Source organism: Spea bombifrons, chromosome 4 (genome assembly GCF_027358695.1).
Source record: "Spea bombifrons isolate aSpeBom1 chromosome 4, aSpeBom1.2.pri, whole genome shotgun sequence".
Taxonomy (NCBI): domain Eukaryota; kingdom Metazoa; phylum Chordata; class Amphibia; order Anura; family Pelobatidae; genus Spea; species Spea bombifrons.
Genome location: NC_071090.1, coordinates 82,844,331 through 82,864,324, shown reverse-complemented (window position 1 = coordinate 82,864,324; position 19,994 = coordinate 82,844,331). Strand labels below are relative to the sequence as shown.

General features: G+C 37.1%; 1 protein-coding gene across 2 annotated transcripts in view; it reads left to right on the top strand.

Moving 5' to 3' along the window:
- FBN1 (fibrillin 1) overlaps positions 1-19,994 on the top strand; it is a 105,870-nt gene that overhangs the window by 14,511 nt on the left and 71,365 nt on the right. The window contains exons 3-7 of one of the 2 annotated variants that reach the window (XM_053465506.1): positions 257-355; positions 7,371-7,466; positions 7,617-7,712; positions 17,789-17,986; positions 19,619-19,744. In XM_053465506.1, the coding sequence (XP_053321481.1) occupies positions 257-355; positions 7,371-7,466; positions 7,617-7,712; positions 17,789-17,986; positions 19,619-19,744 (615 nt within the window). Of the gene's footprint in view, positions 1-256; positions 356-7,370; positions 7,467-7,616; positions 7,713-7,918; positions 8,054-17,788; positions 17,987-19,618; positions 19,745-19,994 lie in introns of those variants that run through there. The other variant, XM_053465507.1, reaches the window with a different exon arrangement.

Below are 19,994 nucleotides of genomic sequence, written 5' to 3'. Positions count from 1 at the left end.
CGTTTATTTAATGCATTCCTGCACTAAAGTGGAGTTACCTTCAAATGTTTTGCAGTTGCAGACCTAACTAACTTCTGCTTTAAATAAAGTAATATGGCATTTAATACACTTAATTTGGAAAATTAAGAAAGATATGTTCCTTGTTTCACCACAAAAATAGACAAAAATGTAGGTGCACCACATATGTATTTATAGATATAATGTGGGAAAAAAACATAGATCCATATTAATGAAGTGTTCATTTTTTTCATATCAGCCATTTGTCGACATTCTTGTGGGGATGGATTCTGTTCTCGTCCCAATATGTGCACATGTCCAACTGGTCAGACGGCACCATCATGTGGATCCAAGTCAGGTGAGTGTATGTGTATATGTACAGTGTGTATATGTGTGTGTGTGTGTATGTATATGGAAAAATCATCTTAAAAAATAAAATCTGAATATGTAAATTGTTCATCGGCCCCGGCTTTGAGAAGAGTTGGTTCTGTCATACTCCAGGTTTCATACAATAAGTAAAATATTATGTAAATAAGCATTCCTTTTGACACATGTTGGAAATATTGTATCATGCATATACTTGTGTCTGTTTTTGGTTAAAATATTTTGGGTTTTCATCTCACAAAATTATAACCTCATCTTTTCGTAACCCTCTTGATTGCCATAGCTGTACATGACGACGCTTTTGTTCTGGTGTTGCACAATACCACAGCATACAAACCATTAAGCTACTGTTCACAATTTCTTTTTCCAAATCAAAAATACTCTTCAAAGTAGTCGAATGACGCGGGTGCTTATGTGGGAATGGAAACGAACATTTGGCTTGACTCGCTTTAATTGAAATCAGTTTAATGAATTCAGTTCCTATCCCGATTGTTGAATGATATCATTTCCTATATAGACCTTTATCCAAACTATTTTGTTTAATTAAATAAAGCTATCTCAGGGAGCACATTTTGCATTACACCTTTTTTTCCACCAGAGCTACGGATACCGTGTCAGTTATTGTCATTTCAGAAAAAAGTTTTGATTAAAATTTGCTAGAAACTTTCTGTTCAGGAAATGGCCCTCCAGACTTAGAAAGAAGAGATAGCCTACTAGGGATTTATGAATGGCTGTGAGGATGAAAGTCAAGGCCAGAGTAGGGTGGAGGAAGCATTCCCTGTGTTACTGAGACACACTGCTATGGCTTTGCTTCTTGGCGTCTTTTGACAAAATGCATTGATCGTTGTCCACTTTATGGATTAACTCTCTGAACGTTGTCCTGTATTTATTAGGAATGACTAAGGACGTTAATAAAATTAGGTTTATATTTCTATACGTTACACACTACCTTCAGTTTTTAGAGTGCCATCAGAAAGGTTATTGCTGTGTGGTAGGAGTTGGGATTAACAACAAAAAGATCCTTTCAAGGGTCGACTCATTCATAGAGCTTTACAGACAACACAGGTGCATCCTCTAACACTGGATGCATTTTTTGTTTTTACAGTCAGGGCAGTTAAGTTGGAAGACACTGCCAAGTGAAGTGGTTTTGGTGAATTCACTTAAAGCGTGAATATTGTTTAATAGTTTTCTAGCAAACAGGGGCATTCAAAGTTATAACTGTTTAAGTTTAGTACTGTTAATCCAAGAAAAATGTTTACCTTTGAGGCAAAAATAGTATTTGATACACCTTTGGGACGATATTTTTTCTTGCTAAAGTAATGTTTTCATATATTACTGAAAATCATCCTTATACTCTGGTAAACCACATGTGTAGCAGACATAACTGCACAATAATGACATGTTATCTAAAACACACATATTAATATTATTATATTATTAGTAGTAGTATTTCACCCCTGTGACAAAAAATACTTTTGCACAGTGATTTTTATTAACTCTGTCATCCAGGTTGCAATTTAAGAAAGCTATTTGTTTGAGACACATTTGTTATGGTCACTCATGTATTGTTATTTCGTATGTTATTTCATAAACCATTTTATAGTTACATATTTTAAATGTTTAAACAGTATTATAGGTATAATAGATGTAACAATTTTACATTATCTCAGCACTATCCAATTTGGCCATTAGAGTTAGTATCCTTAGCATCTACTGATAAATGTGTCCTTATCATGCTTACCCAGTCAAAAGTCACTAACTTTTCACTTAAATTATTTTCTGGGACAAATAGAGACAAATCTATTTGCCCAGTATTTTAGACTCTCCACCACACATCCCTCGCTCACGCCTCATCCTCTACACGCTTTGTTTCTTTTACATATTGTTTCAGTGGAACAATACCCACTACTTCCTATCCATTCTTCAACACGTGCTAAAAGAAAACATTAATAGTTCATAAAGTGTGGGAAAGTTGACAGGCAATTTGAAAGTGAATCTACCAAGTAAATAAACTTTGGAAATCCATGAATGTAATATAAGGAATAGACATATTAAACAAACGTTTCTACCGGTAATTATATGATGAGCATGGTAACCTTCAGAGCAGATTTTGTTGATGAGATATGTTGTTGTGATATCTACCTATTCATTCTTTGACTGTATGCTATAATACATACTATTCCATAGTTTCCATGCAAGAACACACCTAAACCTAATGAAGTCCACCATTTTTGGGTTAATTTGCTGATGGCAACATGCTGTAGGAGAACCCTGGTAGCTCAAGAAAATAAATCAAATAGACAAGTTAAACTAAATGACACATATCATAAACAGATGTTCCTCAAACTGTTGATTGGGCAATTCCATTGAAACATAGAGACATAGAATTTGATGTTAGATAAGAACCATCTAACCTGCTCATTTTTCCTGCTTAATTGGTCATTGGTTTTGTCTTAAATTCAGGATGTGCCTATCCCATGCATGCTTTAGCCTCTACCCCTTCTGTTGGGAAGTTGCTCTATTTATCTATGATCCCCTCAGTAAAGTAAAACTTCCTTTCATTTCATCCATGTCTTTGACCATCTAGCTTTAAACTATGATTTCTCTAAAATGTTTCCTTCTTTGAAATAAACTCCCATCCCGTACTTTTGTTACATAGTTGGTTATTATGATAATTTAACAACTTTTCAAAATTTGGAGAAACAATACACACATTCTATATTGGGACAGTTTGTTTTACATTTCTTCAGAAACTATATCAAAATTTGATGTCGTATTATATGAATGTTCTTATTTTTTTGTTTTAATTGAAAAAAGGTATTCTGATGACTGGATTTGTAATTCACCTCTCTGGTCAGCCTTAATGAACCTCAGTTAACATTTTTATAATGGAGTTTTATTCTGCAACGCATGAATGCTAGTTAATGATGCTAAATATTGCCAATTATTCTGAGAATGTGTTTGTCTCTGACATGTTTATGAAAACTGGCTCTCTCTGTGTTTCTGTATAATAACTGTAGCCAGAAAGTGATTTATGGGAATTAACATAGAAACAGAGAATTTGACGGCAGATAAGAACCATTCAGCCCATCTAGACTGCTCATTTTTCTTGCTGTAAAGACTCAAACTTAATAGGTTGTTGGTCTTGTCTTGGATTCAGGATAGCCATATGCCTGTGCCATGCATGTTTAAGTTCCCTCACTGTGTTACCCTCTACCGATTCTGTTGGGTGTCCAACTTACCTGCCACCTTCTTGGTAAAGTAAACATCTATACACTACACCAAAGCCTCTGACCCTTTCGTTTTAGATAATGACATCTTATTCTAACATTGTAGTTTGTTACTTGCCGTTATCTGTTTATGTAGATCACTGATCTATGCATAGCATTGTGAAACAGACTTAGCGCTAAAGAGTCTATTATTTCTTTACTTTTTTTAGGGGTACATCATTAAAATAAAAATAACATTATAAAGCTTGGCTTTACTGTGACGTATAATAAATGTTTTTGATTGTTGATTTTCTTTAGCATCCATAACCATGGATGTTATTAAACAATAAATACATACAGAGTACATATATATAGCTGAGACAGTTTTACTTGGTTAATTATATACATGAATGAATCAGAAACTGATATATGTTAAGTAAAGAGGATCATAAAAAGACATTTAGTGCTGAGGAGTTGATTTTATTGCTGGAATATTTATCTCCTCTGGAGGGTTTAATAAAGTTAATACTTTTATCTCCTCTCCAAAATGTAATATTATAATGGTGTTGAACACGGAGACCACCTTTTACCACAATTATTTTTTCCAACATCACTAGGCAAAACCATTACTGGATTCTGGTGTGTCTCCCCTGTGGTTTGTAAGATACACGTCTGAATCCCAGCAAGTTGGTACAAGAATTTCAGTAAAGTTCACGGCTGTCTTATTACAGTCATAATACAGGCACGGGATCAGATGTGAATTACCTATTAGTACTAACTTAAATCTTTCTGGAAATGTACAAGTCTATCGTTGTTGGAGCCAAACATCTAACCATTCCATTTATTATTATCCTATATCCCAAAATGTTGGGTTCAGCAATTAATTCCCTGACAAACCATAGGAATTCATAGTATGTCTGGTCAGGTTGTTTTAGGCGTAATAAACCAAAAGCGGTTATTCATCTTTGTTTTAGTATTTCATAAAGAATATTTGTCATTCGATTCACTGCAACATGTGCTTTTATTTAGTCTATAGTATGAATTGGTATGTTTTATTTTAATAAAATCGCCATATCCTTCTCAGTGACATTAGGAACTGTTACTTTCTGTCTGAAGCAATTATCCATTTTTAGAAAAAGCTCTGTAGGCCAAGTGAATTTAAAATCGATATATATATATAAATATATATAATATATATTCAAAGCTTGCTGGCCTCATTTTTAGTGCCCATTATAAATTCTGTTGCAGCAAGAGAATCCGGGCAATTGAAAGCCTGGTTGTGAGGCACATCAATGGCCTGGCAGGGGAAATGAACATTTAGCTCTTTAAGAAAAAATCACTAGATCATCACTAATACGCTCATGAGAAGTAATGAGGTATGAAAGGATTAAGCTGACAAGTTCTAATTCTAAAATCAGATTGTGCTATGGAACCAGATGCAGGACAAGTCATTTGCAATTGGAAAAATGCCCTCGGTTATGCTCTTAATGTATCACGTTTTGCACAGTTTACATAGCACAGCATGTGTTAAAACTGAAAATCCGGAATCTTTTTCGATTTCATCACCGTTCGGCTGTATTTGGTTCTGCTGTGTAATGCTGAAACAATGCTACATACCAGAAAAGCAGCCTCACACAGAGACACCCAAAAGGTCAAATCATCTCTCTTGGGTGTACACCCCCGCATGCGGTTCTGTAACTATTGTGTTATGCAACATGTATAAAAAGTATACCAGGTAGAAATAACTAAAAGTGACACTAACAATACTAAGTGTATTCTATCTATCTATCTATCTATCTATCTATCTATCTATCTATCTATCTATCCATCCACTATGGTTCAAAAGTTTGGAGTCACTTACAAATCTCCTTGTTTTTGTCCATTAAAGTACCTTCAGGTGGATCAGATATAAAGTGTATACATTGTTAATGTTGTAAATAACTATTGCAGCTGGAAGGGGCTGTTTTTTAATGGAATATCTTCCTAAGCATACAGAGGCCCTTTATCAGCAGCCATCACTCCTGTGTTCCTATGGCACGTTATGTTCGCTAATCCAAGTACAAGTTTAAAAGGCTAATTGATCATTAGAATACCCTTTTGCAATTATGTTACAGAAATGTCCTTGTTTTTCATGAAAACAGTTAAGTGACCTCAAAATTATTTTTAAATGTTAGTGTATATATGTGTGCATATATATATATATATATATATATATATATCCAAATATATAAGGGCCACTTCATTGGTTGATGCCAGAGGAGCTCTCTTTCTGCGACCAGTAGAGTTGCTCTTACGGTGCTTTAACTCCTGACGCAGAAACTTGGCCTGGGGAGACCACTGGCTTCAGCGCTAGGATTTCAAGGTCTGTAAGAGCGACTCTATTGGTCACCAGCAGGGGCCTCCTCTGGCATCAACCAATGAAGGCAAGCTGCATTGGTTGATGCCAGACGAGTCCCCTGGCGGTGACCAGTAGGGTCGCTCTTATGGACCTTTAACTCCTGGCCCGATGCTACAGGTTCTTCGTGTTGTGCTTCTTCATCTTTGTGTACGTTTACCCACCACCATATTAGTTTATTTGGTATTCGGTTTAAACAACGAAAACGCAAAATTCATGTTCCCCCGATGAATGCACAAGTATACTCCCTACTACCTTTCTTGTGAATGGAACTGGTTAATTGGTTAAAATCCATTAACATTTTTGCTAGTGCACCACTAATCCCTTTATCTAAAAGATTTAACAGGCTAAACTACAATTGTAAGGTAAAAACAACACATTTTGGAATTGCCTAGAAAGAACAAATAGTGGTGGAATCGTTTAAAAATAAATATAGGTTTGTATAATTTTCATAGATTAACTGGAACACTGCCAATTCACATGACGTCATCATGTTTATTCAAACAAATCATTCAGCAAACTCTCAACAAAAAACATGCAATGGGTTATTGCCTAGAATATTGTCCGGGTTGGAGATACTTTAGTAAGTTAAATCATAACCACCCTTACCACTTGCATTATACAGCCCACAATACCTAGCAACATATGCAATTTTAAAATCACTTCTTATAATAACGTGCACATCCCTCGCACATTACGAAGGCTTTTGTTGTGTCCCTTTCAGGCACTAGACTGGGAAGCACACATTGGGGACATTTTCCGGGGGGGACTGCCATGCCCCCCATGGTCCAGGCATTCATGGGAGTTACCTGAGTGCAATAAATGGCACTTCACAAAACAATTCCCAGGATTCCCTTAATTATGGGAAAGTAAATTAAAAAAAACATGGCACTGATTGATTAAAAATCTGTACTGTGGAAGCCCATATTTATCACATACAAAATAAATCCATTCTTTGGGTCTTTTTACCGGCTAAATGGTTCAGTATCACAGTTTCTCAATGCAAATGCTATGACTTGTATTGTAGTTCACAACACTTCCTGACTAATGAGACCTTTTACTGCTCAACTTGAATGTGATGCTATGTGTTGTAACCCTTCCTTGTCCATGGTTAATAAACAGATTTTTATTTTACAAAAAAAACAAACATATCTGTACTGTTGGCGAGGGTTCAAGAGAGAATATGAAAGCTATAATTATAAAGAGAAATTCTGGTTCTAAAAGTTAAGCAGTCCTCAAGGAAGCCAATGGAATGTTCCTGATTGCTCCATTTTTAACACATCAACCATAATTACTCTTTGTAAATAGGACCTGAGTACCAGCACAAAATATTAAGGCATGTAAAGTACCGTATCGTTTATATAATATTTTTTCTCTGTTTTCAGTCCAGCAATGTAACATCAGATGTATGAATGGCGGAAGCTGCAATGAAGACCATTGCCTTTGTCAGAAGGGATACACCGGTACACACTGCGGCCAACGTAAGTAACAGAGTGTTAGCTCTTTGGAATGTGGATTTATTTTCATGTCATCATGTTAGAGGAGCCCAATAAATCATGACAGAATACATGTAAAATGTGTAGTGACACGTTCCACCAAGTAAGATCATATCATTTTGCTGTGTGTTCCAGCTGTCTGTGAACATGGATGTCTCAATGGCGGCCGATGTGTGGCTCCCAATCGTTGTGCTTGCACGTATGGCTTTACTGGACCCCAGTGTGAAAGAGGTATGTTCCAAACCTTTTACTTCTAAAGGGATTATTTTATCATAATACACGATTCTTTGAGCTTGTAAAATTGCTATAAATTAATACGGTTCTGTCTTTCTCTGCCTTCTCCAGTACATATACATTTATTTTTTCTACTATTATACCTAATCTTTTGCCATTTTCTCTGTTCTTGTCTTCCTCTGGTAATTCTGGCGGTCTCGCATGCAACAATCGACGCTTTGCTTCCTGCTTCTTATCTGTGCTTGCTGATCTCTAGCCCCTGCAACTATGAATTTTCAGTTACCACCAAGAATGGGACTGGAGAGTCAGTTATTCTGCATTCCTTCTTAAGGTCAAAGGTATCAAGTTTATTTTTACTTGTTTTGTATGTTACATTTCTTACGATATGGGTTGATGGAGGGGTGATGCAGGACAAATATGAAACAAATGAAATACTTTGTGCTAATTTTCCCTAAAAGGAAACATTTGATGTTTACTTTCTACATATTTGATGTTAACAATTTCTACATATGCAAGAAAGGGAAGCTGCAGCTGTACTGGTGATTAACAAAATGACATCGGATTACATATTGATAACACCTGCTAAGGAGAGTTATTGCTTTTTGTGTTATGAAGAGAACTATGTTAAAACTTACCTACATTGTGCATACTGGAATATTGGGTGTATTTCTCCTTTTCCTTTACATTTAACGCTTTCAGCACAAGATGTGTAAGCTATATCGTACACATAAATGGGCATCCCTGGGAATGTCCTGGATATCCTGCCTCAAAGGCCCCAATATATCTATTTGGGAAGGAGTGGCTATGTTAGAGAAGCTTCCCAAGGCAATCGGCAAAGCAAGAGGCAATTCTGGCAATATCCCACATTTCTGGGATCACTTCATGCTTCAGTCCTGAAGGAATCAAACAAAAGATTCTAAGATCTAAGATTCTAATTTCCGATTTCTAATGTTTGATGTCTAAAGCCTCTACACAAGCACGTTCATTACCTATGGAAGTGGGTCTGTGGGGTGTAAAATAATCTGAATCCGCCATCACTGGGCAATGTGAAATGAATGCAAGGATCTTTTGCATTTCGTCCATGCAGTTTGTCAGGGTTGACCACGTCAGTACAGGTCTCCTGACAACCAAATCTTAATCTGCCCTTGGGATGTACATTCTTTTCATAACCTTGCTATAATAAATAGGGTGACCTGATCTCGTTTGCAATAAGTGATGTGTTTAAAGCGTCATAATTAGTCTCTAGTGATTGTAACCTGCTGAACTTCCCTCACCAATAAGAATCATATGTCACATATAATATTTTGGATTCTAAGAACATTGTACAGCTTGTCCATATAATCGTTTAATTGTGTGGGAGGAATCATAAAGCCTACAAATCCCCCCTCCCCCAACGATGAAGTGCTTTCTGCGCTCAGGATTTATGAGCTGCGTACATGAGATTCATGTGTCTAAGAACACCAATGAATCTTCAGCTGTGAGAGATTTGACTTTCCCTTAGGAGAGTAGGCCCACCGGGCATAGTGCCAGATATTAGGAGATTTATGATAAGCAAGAAGAGTGAGCCTTATGATCGCATCATACCATATGCAGTAAAAACATGCCATCATGTAAAAGAAGAAACAGATGGGATCAGTATACATTGCTTCTGAAATAAGACATCACTGAAAATGAACTACATAGATCTGGGAACATAAACACAAAACACCACGCGAAGGAGGAGAATTTATATAATTACAAAATTTTAAATGATGAATTTGGTCCCTGAATTAACCAAGACACAGGGAAAAATAAGACCTATGATCTTTTATTGCAACCTGTCATTTCATATGACAACGGGATTTTATTTATTTATTACCCATAGGTTTGTTCTTATAAAAATTAGGGAAAGAAACCCATCTAGATAGGTGCAGATAGGGTGACCACATCAGAGATTTTTTTCCAAAAAACATGGGACTCCATTCAGTGAACCATCTAGTCCTTAACTGGTGTGAAACACCCTCATTGAGTTATATGCCACTGATTTATGAGTTTCATTGATTTATATACCACACTGCATTCATAGTAACTTCCATAAAGTTGGTTGTTATACAATCATACATTTTTTTCAAATGGTCAAAAAATATTTCTGAAAAATATAATGCCCAATAGTGTCATGTAATAACGCCACCAAAGGACTACCTCATGCATTGCTCATGAGGTAGTCATTTTCATGAGGTAGAAGGTTTCTTTATACAGTAAACAAGTAATTAATATATATAGTTAGTAATTATATATGTTTAAAACATCAACATACTACTACCTTACTGGCTATACCACATTGCTGTAATAAGCTTCTACTGTGGCAAAAACTAGAATGCATTTCATCAATTGGCAATTACCCATGACATCATCTGTCACCTTGGCAACAGGATGCAAAACACCCGCATGAAAAATTACTGGAGGATGGTGCATGGTCACAGCGCTAAGCAATGTAGTTGCAGCACAAATACTATTGACAGACATACCATAACGTGACTTTTGACACCAAGTATCCCCTATTTAAACCTTGCTCTGTGCTCGGTTGTTTAGGTTCTCTCCTGATTACTTGGCGTTTATTGTAGATTGATTTTTTCTGGTTTTGAGACCTATGCCTCATTGCCTATAACTGAGATTTTTCAGGTGACCTGAGGGCCTGGTTGGGAATCTCTGTCGAAGAAAGAAACTGAAAGCAGTTATTTTGCTGTGGGGGTGTTTTTCTGCCATACTACCCATCATTGTAGATTAAGTAAATATTTAATGGGTTAGAAATGAGTAGACTCATTTCCAACTCATTTTAATGCCCTCATCGCATGCATTGTGGGCGATCCCTGTGAGCTGCACTTGCAAGAAGTGCTTAGCTTGCTCTACTTAATGCATTGTTAAATCAGAGAAATGACATTGAGACGACTTTAAAGTATTCACCCAACATTAAAGAGACACATTGGACAAGACCGGCTCCACTCATCTTGCAGGAGAACCTCAGTAGGGTTGGACCTTTATTAAAGAGTTAATTGAATGCTGAAATTCCTTTTTTGGTTAATTGGAGAGGATCATTGTAATTATACTCCACGGCAGCTGTGACAGAACTGTGTGAGAGGTTGACTGTATCTATACTGACAACTTAAAAAAAAAAAACATTGTTCATGTTGTTTCCCTGAGAAAACATCTGCTAGTGTTTGTGCATCGTTGCTATGGCCCTGTAATGACAATTTGTGTTGTACGAATGCATCTAACAAACAGTTACTAACACTGTAGTGACATAATTTGGAAAGCCTCTTAACGGCTCTGTGCATATTCTGACTCTTCACAAAACGTTTTGGACTTCTGTACTTTTTAGTAATTACTTAGCCTGTGGTACCTCATTGCTTGGATTCAGTACTTCTAAGGACAAAGACAATTCTTGGATTCTACAACTAAATACAGATGTGACTCGTTGGCTTCATTCTTCTTATGGCTCTTCATAATTACTGCTCAGTGAAGTAAAATAAATAAACGTGGTCAACAAGATGGGTCCAGGAAGCAGAAGATACAATAAATATACTTCGTAGATGCCAGGCGCATAGGATAGGCCCTTACAACCCATAACATGCCATCAATTTTCTTGGCACACATGTGGGACGCTGTCACTAACATCTGCTGATGACTATTTAATTGCTTGTTACAGAGAAGGCTAAAATGTTTATCAGATCACTGGCTATTTTTTGTGCACCTTTCTTTCTCTATAATATCACAGCATGTTGTCATTTAAACCCAACCTGGGATACTTACACGGAGAGTGAAGTCACTTAAAACAACTTGCAGGTGGCCACAAAATGTTATGCAATAGAATAAATGAAAAAATTGTTACTCCTTGTGTTACACGGAGTTATACGGTACATTGCATCTAAAAAGCTCTTAAAAGTGCTGTTCCGACTACTTTGAGGAATTCCCAGAATGATAACTAAATACAACATTAGAGCCCTCATTCTTAGAACTTTTTAATGCCCAACCCGTTCCCAGAAATAATTATTTGATTGTGCATATTGTGCCTCATTCATAACGTTCGGCTGAAAGACCCAATTGTCAAATGACAAAAGCAGACACCAATATGCTTTTTTTATATAGAAATGGAAAAGGCTGTTTCTTCAGTGAGTTTTTGTGAAATTAAACCTTCAGAGATAAGAATAAAGTTTGTTTTCAAGTATATATTTTTGGAATTACCTAAGCCAGGGCAGTGCCACCAGGCACCCATATACACCATCTAACATCTGAAACATTAAATCAAATCCCATCGCTCTGCCATTTATGGATGCACAGTGCTGGTAGGAAGTAAACTATGAAGGTCTGTGCTGGCTTGGCACAGTCCTCCACAATGTTAATGGGGTGGTTTGCGAGATCAGTGAGATCCTTTTTACCAGCTCATTGAGCAGTGATACTACAGGAAACCTGATCACCAATATAACTTGCTGCCCTAGGTTAGTTTATGTCACTCATAGACGGTAAAAACAATGTTTTATTTTAGTGGGACAGCACCTTTAAACTTCCACTCTACCTGCCTTTGTGCATTACTTGCGTTAAGATTCATGCTGTCTACTACGCTGAATTTTTCATGGCCTTCCCATGCTTCTTTTTAACTAAATCCTAGGATCTTGTTTTATTGCTGAGCCTTACATCCTGAAAACATGTTGAAAGGTTGAATTACACTAAACGGAGAAGTGCAGTTGGGAGAGGTGTTAGTATCGTAGTGTTTATTCAACTTGTCATTAACTAACGGGGTTGTTTAAAGAGTGAAACCAATTAAAAACTCTAGTGCATGTCACTATTTACATTAGGCATTTGTCAGTAACTTTGTTTCTGCAAACATTTTTTTTTGTTTAACCATCTGTAAACGTTGAGATATGGGATCTAAACCTTTGATTCCCAAGTAGTGTGAGTTTAAAAATAGGTCACAAATATACGTCAATGATCTCCTGCTTAAACAATCTCCAGCTAGACAGAGACATTGAGTTCTGTTGGAAAAGACAGAACTACCGGTAGAATGCCAAAGAAAGTTAGTAAAGATTGAGCTAATGTACAGAGCACATGAACAACATATTCTTTTTGTAAGAAATTTATGTTTTTCAGGGTATGCTAGAGTTTACATCCCTCTTTTCACATCTTCCAAATCTGAACTATAGCTCATATATGTATACAAAATATATGTTCAATAAATTGTGTTGACCTGCATTTGGAATCTAAGGTGTGTTGAAACATGTCTTATTCACACGAAGCAAAATCTATCATTTACAATTCTGTGCCAAGGTTACTGGGCTCTTTGTAAGTGAAAATGAAATTTGTAAATGCAAAATTATGTAATTTATTGATGTAACCCAGCAACCTTAAATGGCATGGCCAACATTATCTTGTTTGAAGACCAACACGTTCCAAGACACCCTTGCAAAAATGTTCTTAACCAATGTTAAGTGTATGCCTTTTGTATAATGTGATACATAATCAATATATTTTCTTGATTCAAATATTCCCCACATTGTCATATTTCGGTGTCAGGCAAGAAGTTCTAGTTCTTTGGTGGCACTTGTGACAGGAGTGCCTGCTCCAGGAAGTAGGCGCCCGTACCTTTAGAATTATAAAAAGGGTTGTTCAACATACTACAACCACATGTACTATATCAATATCAATCCAAATTTGCAAACTACCGGTAATAAGAAAAACATGCTGTGATCTTAAAATAAATATTTTATAAAGGCATGTTGTGGAGCTCCTGCACTGTACCCATTTTGTTAAATGTATGTGTGCTGTGTATACTGGCTTTAATAAAAAAAAAAGAAAACAAACCTAGGTAAATAAAACCACGTACCAGCTAAGAAAATCGATGTGAATATAGAAGATATACTGAATTCCGTTCAGTGTCACAAGGAATGTGCCTTTAATTAGCACAGAGTTTGCTGGTCACTTCCCTGACTGTATTTTTGCTTGTAGTACACATGACTACAAGCACTTTTTGGTCAGATGTATCATGAATAAAAAGCACCACACTGGCATTAAATAGTCATGATATTTGTTTTTATGAATGGCGCCGTTCATCAGCTTTGGAAAGTAGCTGGCTTGTCTTTAAAACTGTATTAAATACAGATGCTGTCTAAGTGCCAGGCACGAGCTGTGGTCCACGTAGTGTATACCTAAGTAATAAACACCATTATTACCAGGATGCATACCAATATGCAGAAAAAATAGTGCAACTTTGCAAGGTAGATAAATATTTAATAAAATTATAGACACATGCCAGCCATCATCTGCATTTTAATGCCAAGTGGTACCTTCATATTTTCACCAGAAAGGCGAGTGGGAACTGGAGTAGCCAGAAAATGTATATTTGTAGTGTTGTGAAGAGCCCTTTTTGGTTGGTAGCTGACTCTGCCCCTGAAACAGTGCCAGCACTTGAGGCAATGTCCTTATGATCCATCTGTATGGAGGGATGAGCAACTTTTCTCTGATTAAATTTCTTGTCATATCTTAGCCAAGCCTGTCCCCTATACACCCGATAATCATACCTAATACCATCCGTGTAGCAAAACGAATGCCTGTAACCAGTTAGTGTGGGTATGTGGTATCAGGTGGTAGCGCCTCTTCTCCTCATCCTCCATTTTGTCCTCTAGCTTGGACGCCCTGTCCAAATTAAAATGTCCAAGGGGGAGAAGAGAAATAAGATCTTCTCCCTCACCTTCTGCTTCAGATGTATCCCAAAGGGACAACCTCACCTGTTCTTTCCCGCTTTTTCCGCACCATACATACCTGCTTCTTCTTTCAATATGTCAGTTGAGACAGCATTATCAACTGGAGGAGCTGTAACGGTAACCTGGCTCTGAACTTTCCCCGGCCTAGCCAGAGGCTCTATAACCTTCCTAGACTACTGCAGAGGACAACTCAGGTGCCTTGCACTGCCTCAAAATGTTCCTAACAGATGATCTAATTGACCCTGACTGCTGGTCCCTGCCCCCATTTGGGCCACCCCTGTGTACCTTGGAAACCCCAGTATCCCCTAATATTTTTGGACCCACGTAGGCTGCAATGCTTTTTTGTGTAAGAGATGTGGGACTAGTGTCCTTAATGCATTTACCAAGATGACTCTAAGCATGAGAAGCAGCCATTCCTCTTGCAGATGCCTCTTCTCTTCCCTTGAGCATTTCTGACGGAAGTGAGGATCTCAGAGGTTTCTGGCATGCTCACAGGTGAAGCGGCGTCCATACTCATGACGGGGCACTGCCCCTGAGGTTCTGTGCTCAGTCAAAGTGGAAGTGCGGCCTGCCAACTCCCTTGTGAGGAATTGCACCTACTACACATTTCGCCCTTCGACTGTGGTTTGGAGCCTTGCTGCACTGCTGCCTGACTCCTGCTGGATCTCCGAGCATCGGGAAAGGATCCTCCTGCTGTCTATCTCTTATGTGGGCCTCTTCTCCATGACCCTTCGCTCCTAGGCAGCGTACCCAATCCCACCAGGGGCTTTGTCCTCCACACCCGAGGCGCTGATGAACTGGAGGGGGACACCACTTTGCCTGTCCAAGCTGCTCCTTTAGCCGCAAAGTCCCATTCTGAAATGCAGAATCACGGATCTGATCCAACATGCCCTCCAGCCCTGGATAAGCTATCAGGCAGCATCAAACCGGCTGAAAATCTTCAAACTAAAAGCCCAGCATCAGGCAGAAGCCTGTTATATAATCTAACCCAAGATCTTCCTTTATTTTGGGGCCACTAATCTGTAGAAAGGTCAGCCCAGCTGTTGGGCCCCCTTGACCCTCAGATGAACCCTTACACTCTCAGTCACCTTCCTCCAGGCCCGGTCATGCTGCCCCACTGCCTATCTTGTCTCTAGTGTTCACTCTAGAATTCACTGATAAACTGGTGAGATGAATGATCAATTCTCCTTCTACTACCACTACATAGATATCTATAGGCAAGCATAATAATGTGCTAGCGCATATAGCTTGGCTGCAGAACAGTAATAATTAATAATTAATGTTCTAAGCAAAGGCACTGAATGTCAGAAAATTTGTGTGGAATGCGTCTGGAATCTTGGCAAAAACGGCATGTTTTAATTTGTGTGTTCGAAAAAAATATAAATTTGGCTTCTGACATAAGAACACAGTTTGAAAGCTTGTTTTTTTCTCCAACGTTTTTTTCCATTAATTATTATATGTTATATTTATGTGTGTGTGTGTGTGTATATATATATATATATATATATATATAGTGTGTGTATGTTATTTTGTTAAGGGGGTTACGCACAACAGGCAGATCCAATATTCTGTGATACTTGATGATGGATGTGCAATAAACGCTATCTATGGGCTATACTAGTATACAGGCAGCATACTTAGAAGGTGGATTTCCAGGTGGCATTTCATATATATATATATGATATGATATGTATAATGCCACCTGGAAATAAAGCAATGGCAACAGACAAAACAACACAGTTTTAACATTTCGCTGTAAAATGAGATTGACAAACAACATGAGTAGAATCATCTGTACTAGTACAGGAAACACAAGAATGAAGGGATGTTTCAGGAATATATACATACATATATACAATATATATAGTAGTTTATGTGAGTTTAGATTTTGTGTGATGATTTTTGTCACAAATGTATAACCATATATACTGTATATATATATATATATATATATATTTTACTTTTACCCCTTATTTTCATTAACTAATCAGACCCTTAATAATGTTATGCAACTAACATAATGAACCTTCATGGAATAAAAAATTCATATATTTAAGTGTATGTAAGGGCCTATAAATCCAAATTCTTTTATTTGTAGTTTACCTATTTTGCCATTTTGAGATAAACTGTCAAGATTGCAGTGAGCAATGCCAACACATTTGCCAATGACAATTATTGTTTATGACCCTAAGTTGCCAGGTGTCTGGTGTCCAAACCTGACATGTACAAAAATACAGATGTTGGAGATGCACATTTAATTGTGGGGTCATCTAACCAAGTGTTACGTGACCCTTGCTAAGTTCCTGCTTCCCTAGTCTGGTCCAAAAAAAACCTCGGAACACCAGGGCCCTGAAGAAATTACTCGGTGTGCTTTACCCTTGTTTTAAGAGTGAGTGTGTGTTACTGTGTGTGTATATGGTGTTGGCATGTGTGTGCATGGTGTTAAGGTGAGTATGCTAGTATTTGGTGTTGGCATGTGTGTAGGTGTATGGTGTTAGCATGAGTGTGTGTCAGCATACAGTGCTAGAGCATCAAGGGAGAGCTAAAGGTTGGTACCGACGAGATGAGGGAGAGAGTTTGTAAGTATATGGTGTTAAAGTGAATTTGCGTGTTAGCATGTGCATGTTTAAGGTATGGAGGGAGTGTCAAACATAGAAACAGAGAATTTGATTTATGTAACTTATTTGACTAATTTAAGATTCATTGGTCTTTGCTGTTAATTTTTATCCTGCAAACCATTTACCATTTTAGTAGCCCTCTCTCTCCAGTATGCCAATATCCTTCTCTAGATCTGGTGTAAGCAGAGATCTGTAAAGTAATCCCCTTCCTCTTGCGGCTACTAATGCCTCTACCTACACAACCCAGTGCCCTGCTTGCTTTTTCAGACACATTACGCTGCCTGATTACCTTTAAATCTTCTGAAATAATTACTCCAAAGTTCCTCTCTTTTGTTCTATTAAATGTAGTGTAAAATTATACATGGTACAAAAGTTAGCCAAAGTATATGACCAATAGCCAATTTACATTAAGTATATATTTTTTCTGTTTTTGTGGGATTTAGCAATTATCTTAGATAACCTTAAATCAGTTTCAATTCTAATTCCGATAATATCACCATACATACCCTGCTGCACGACCGTAAGTTTTATTATCGTCTCAATGTTTTACATTATGCTGCTGTCAGTTCATTTCTTTGAGCTAAATGACATTTGTTTTTTCAAAAATGCTCCTTTGCTTTAAAATGCTAAAATGCTCGTAAATTATTAAATTAACTGTTCCCTATTAAAATTCCCTAACGTTGGTTTCCAGATCTTGATCTCGTATCCTTTTACTTTGCAGATTACAGGACAGGACCATGTTTCTCAATCGTAAGCAACCAGATGTGCCAGGGACAACTGAGTGGGATAGTATGCACCAAGACATTGTGTTGTGCTACAGTTGGTAGGGCCTGGGGCCATCCTTGTGAAATGTGCCCTGCTCAGCCACATCCTTGTCGCCGGGGCTTCATACCAAACATCAGAACAGGAGCCTGTCAAGGTATGCAATCTCATGGTAACTGCCAGTGGCTTAATGTCAAGTTACAATGATCTGGAAAGTCTGTGATATTTTATTCTCCAGCATGAAGAGAATGGAAAGTCTGTGTCAGCTGCATTACCTCACGATTGAGTGAGTGAATGATGTAAAACTAAGAGCATTAGCAACACAGGTCAAATGGAGGAGCCAACATCTTAATGAATTTTTAGCTGCCAAGAACTCCTTCACTTCAACAAGCAGAAGATCTGTTAACATGACCTCAGATACATTTTGCTTTAAAGACCGTTGTGAGAAAGGGGCGATATACACTGTTTCACCATTGCCCTTTCATTTGACAATATACTGTCTTCAAAATCTTTTGGGGGAGGGTTGACAAATCACACCACCTGCTTTGTATCACTTTTTTTTTCCATGACTTTGCTGTGCGTTTGAATCACGATATCCACCCAGATGTTACTTGCTTTTTTTTCTGAGCATGCTTCCCGATAGAAAGGCCTGACACAGTTTTTGGCTTTTAGTCTACCATTTCCAGCTGCATAAATTCTTTTATTGTCTGGATGTCTGACAGGAAGCAAAAGAAAGTTAACAGAGGCAGCCATATACTAAATTGTTGAGTAATCTAACTTTCCAGCACTGTAGGCGAGTTTGCTCAGTTTCTTTTTTTTACATTTTTAATTATATATATATATATAGATATATATTTAGAAAAAAAAATATTCAGATGCATCAGTGAAGCAAAAGCAGATACAATCTGTTATGTTTCCTTGTATCATTTCTTCTATGTTGGATATATACTGTATGGTCATATATACCGACTTCAACCATGTATCCTTTTGAATTGTAATGGTATAAGAAGTTCCATGACTCCCAGAGGAACCCCCATCCCCCCAAATATTTTTCACTGATGCATTATTTTAGTCTTGCAAAAAACAGATTATTCATGGTAAGGACCTAACCGTGTGTACAATTTTAATTTATAAAAATGTTAAAAAATGTCTTTTCTAGTATTATATAATAAACATAAAAAGTGTCATACCAACCACTTAAAGGCACTTTTCTGCCTGTTGGATCCAAAACGATTGAAGACAACACATCAGCAAATAAATAAAGTATATATATTTTGAAAGTCTGCAGTTGGAAGATGTATCTTCTATAAACTGTGAACATTTTAAGAGGACTGGCAGAAAAGTATTCTTAAAAACATTATTTGTTTCTGACAGATTTAGAGAACAAAAGTTTCCTACAGTTGATTTGATATGAAAAAAATATCAGGGCCCCTTTAACTCATTACATTACAAATTGTAAATGTCTTTATCCCATTATGCAAAATGATGTAGTCATGTTCTCAAGGTTGTTTAATGTGCCATTTGTCCAATATTTTCCAAGAGTCACATCATTGAGACTGGACATTATTGATTTGTTAGACGGTTCTTCTGTTGTGTCTCAAACTATGAATGACTCCAACTGTAAAAAGCCTATACTTGTGTGTTTCCAAATTCCGAGCACTGTAAGAATTTAAGTATGAACTTTTTGTTACATAACTTTAATTTGAACAGATTAGTAAATTTTCAGAATAATTAGCTGTTACAGATTATACCAAGGAAGGGATATAACCCATCTCTTGTTTCTTGGTAGATGTGGATGAATGCCAAGCAATCCCTGGGATGTGTCAAGGAGGAAATTGCATTAATACAGTTGGATCTTTCGAGTGCAAATGCCCAGCTGGACACAGGTTTAATGAAATCACACAAAAATGTGAAGGTAAGATCTTTGCAAATAGTTTCAACCACAACTAAAAGCATCATAAATAAATATGAAATAATTAATGTTATGACATTTTCATTTTAATATTACAAATATTAATATTACCCCCATATCTAGCACTGTATTATTTTAAGGTAATACAAATATAAATTTTACTTTTAAAGTGATAGAGTAGCCAATCATAAAATCAGTGTTATTCATCCCCTGCCCAAAAATATATATTTTTTTAATCCTCAATCCAGGAGAT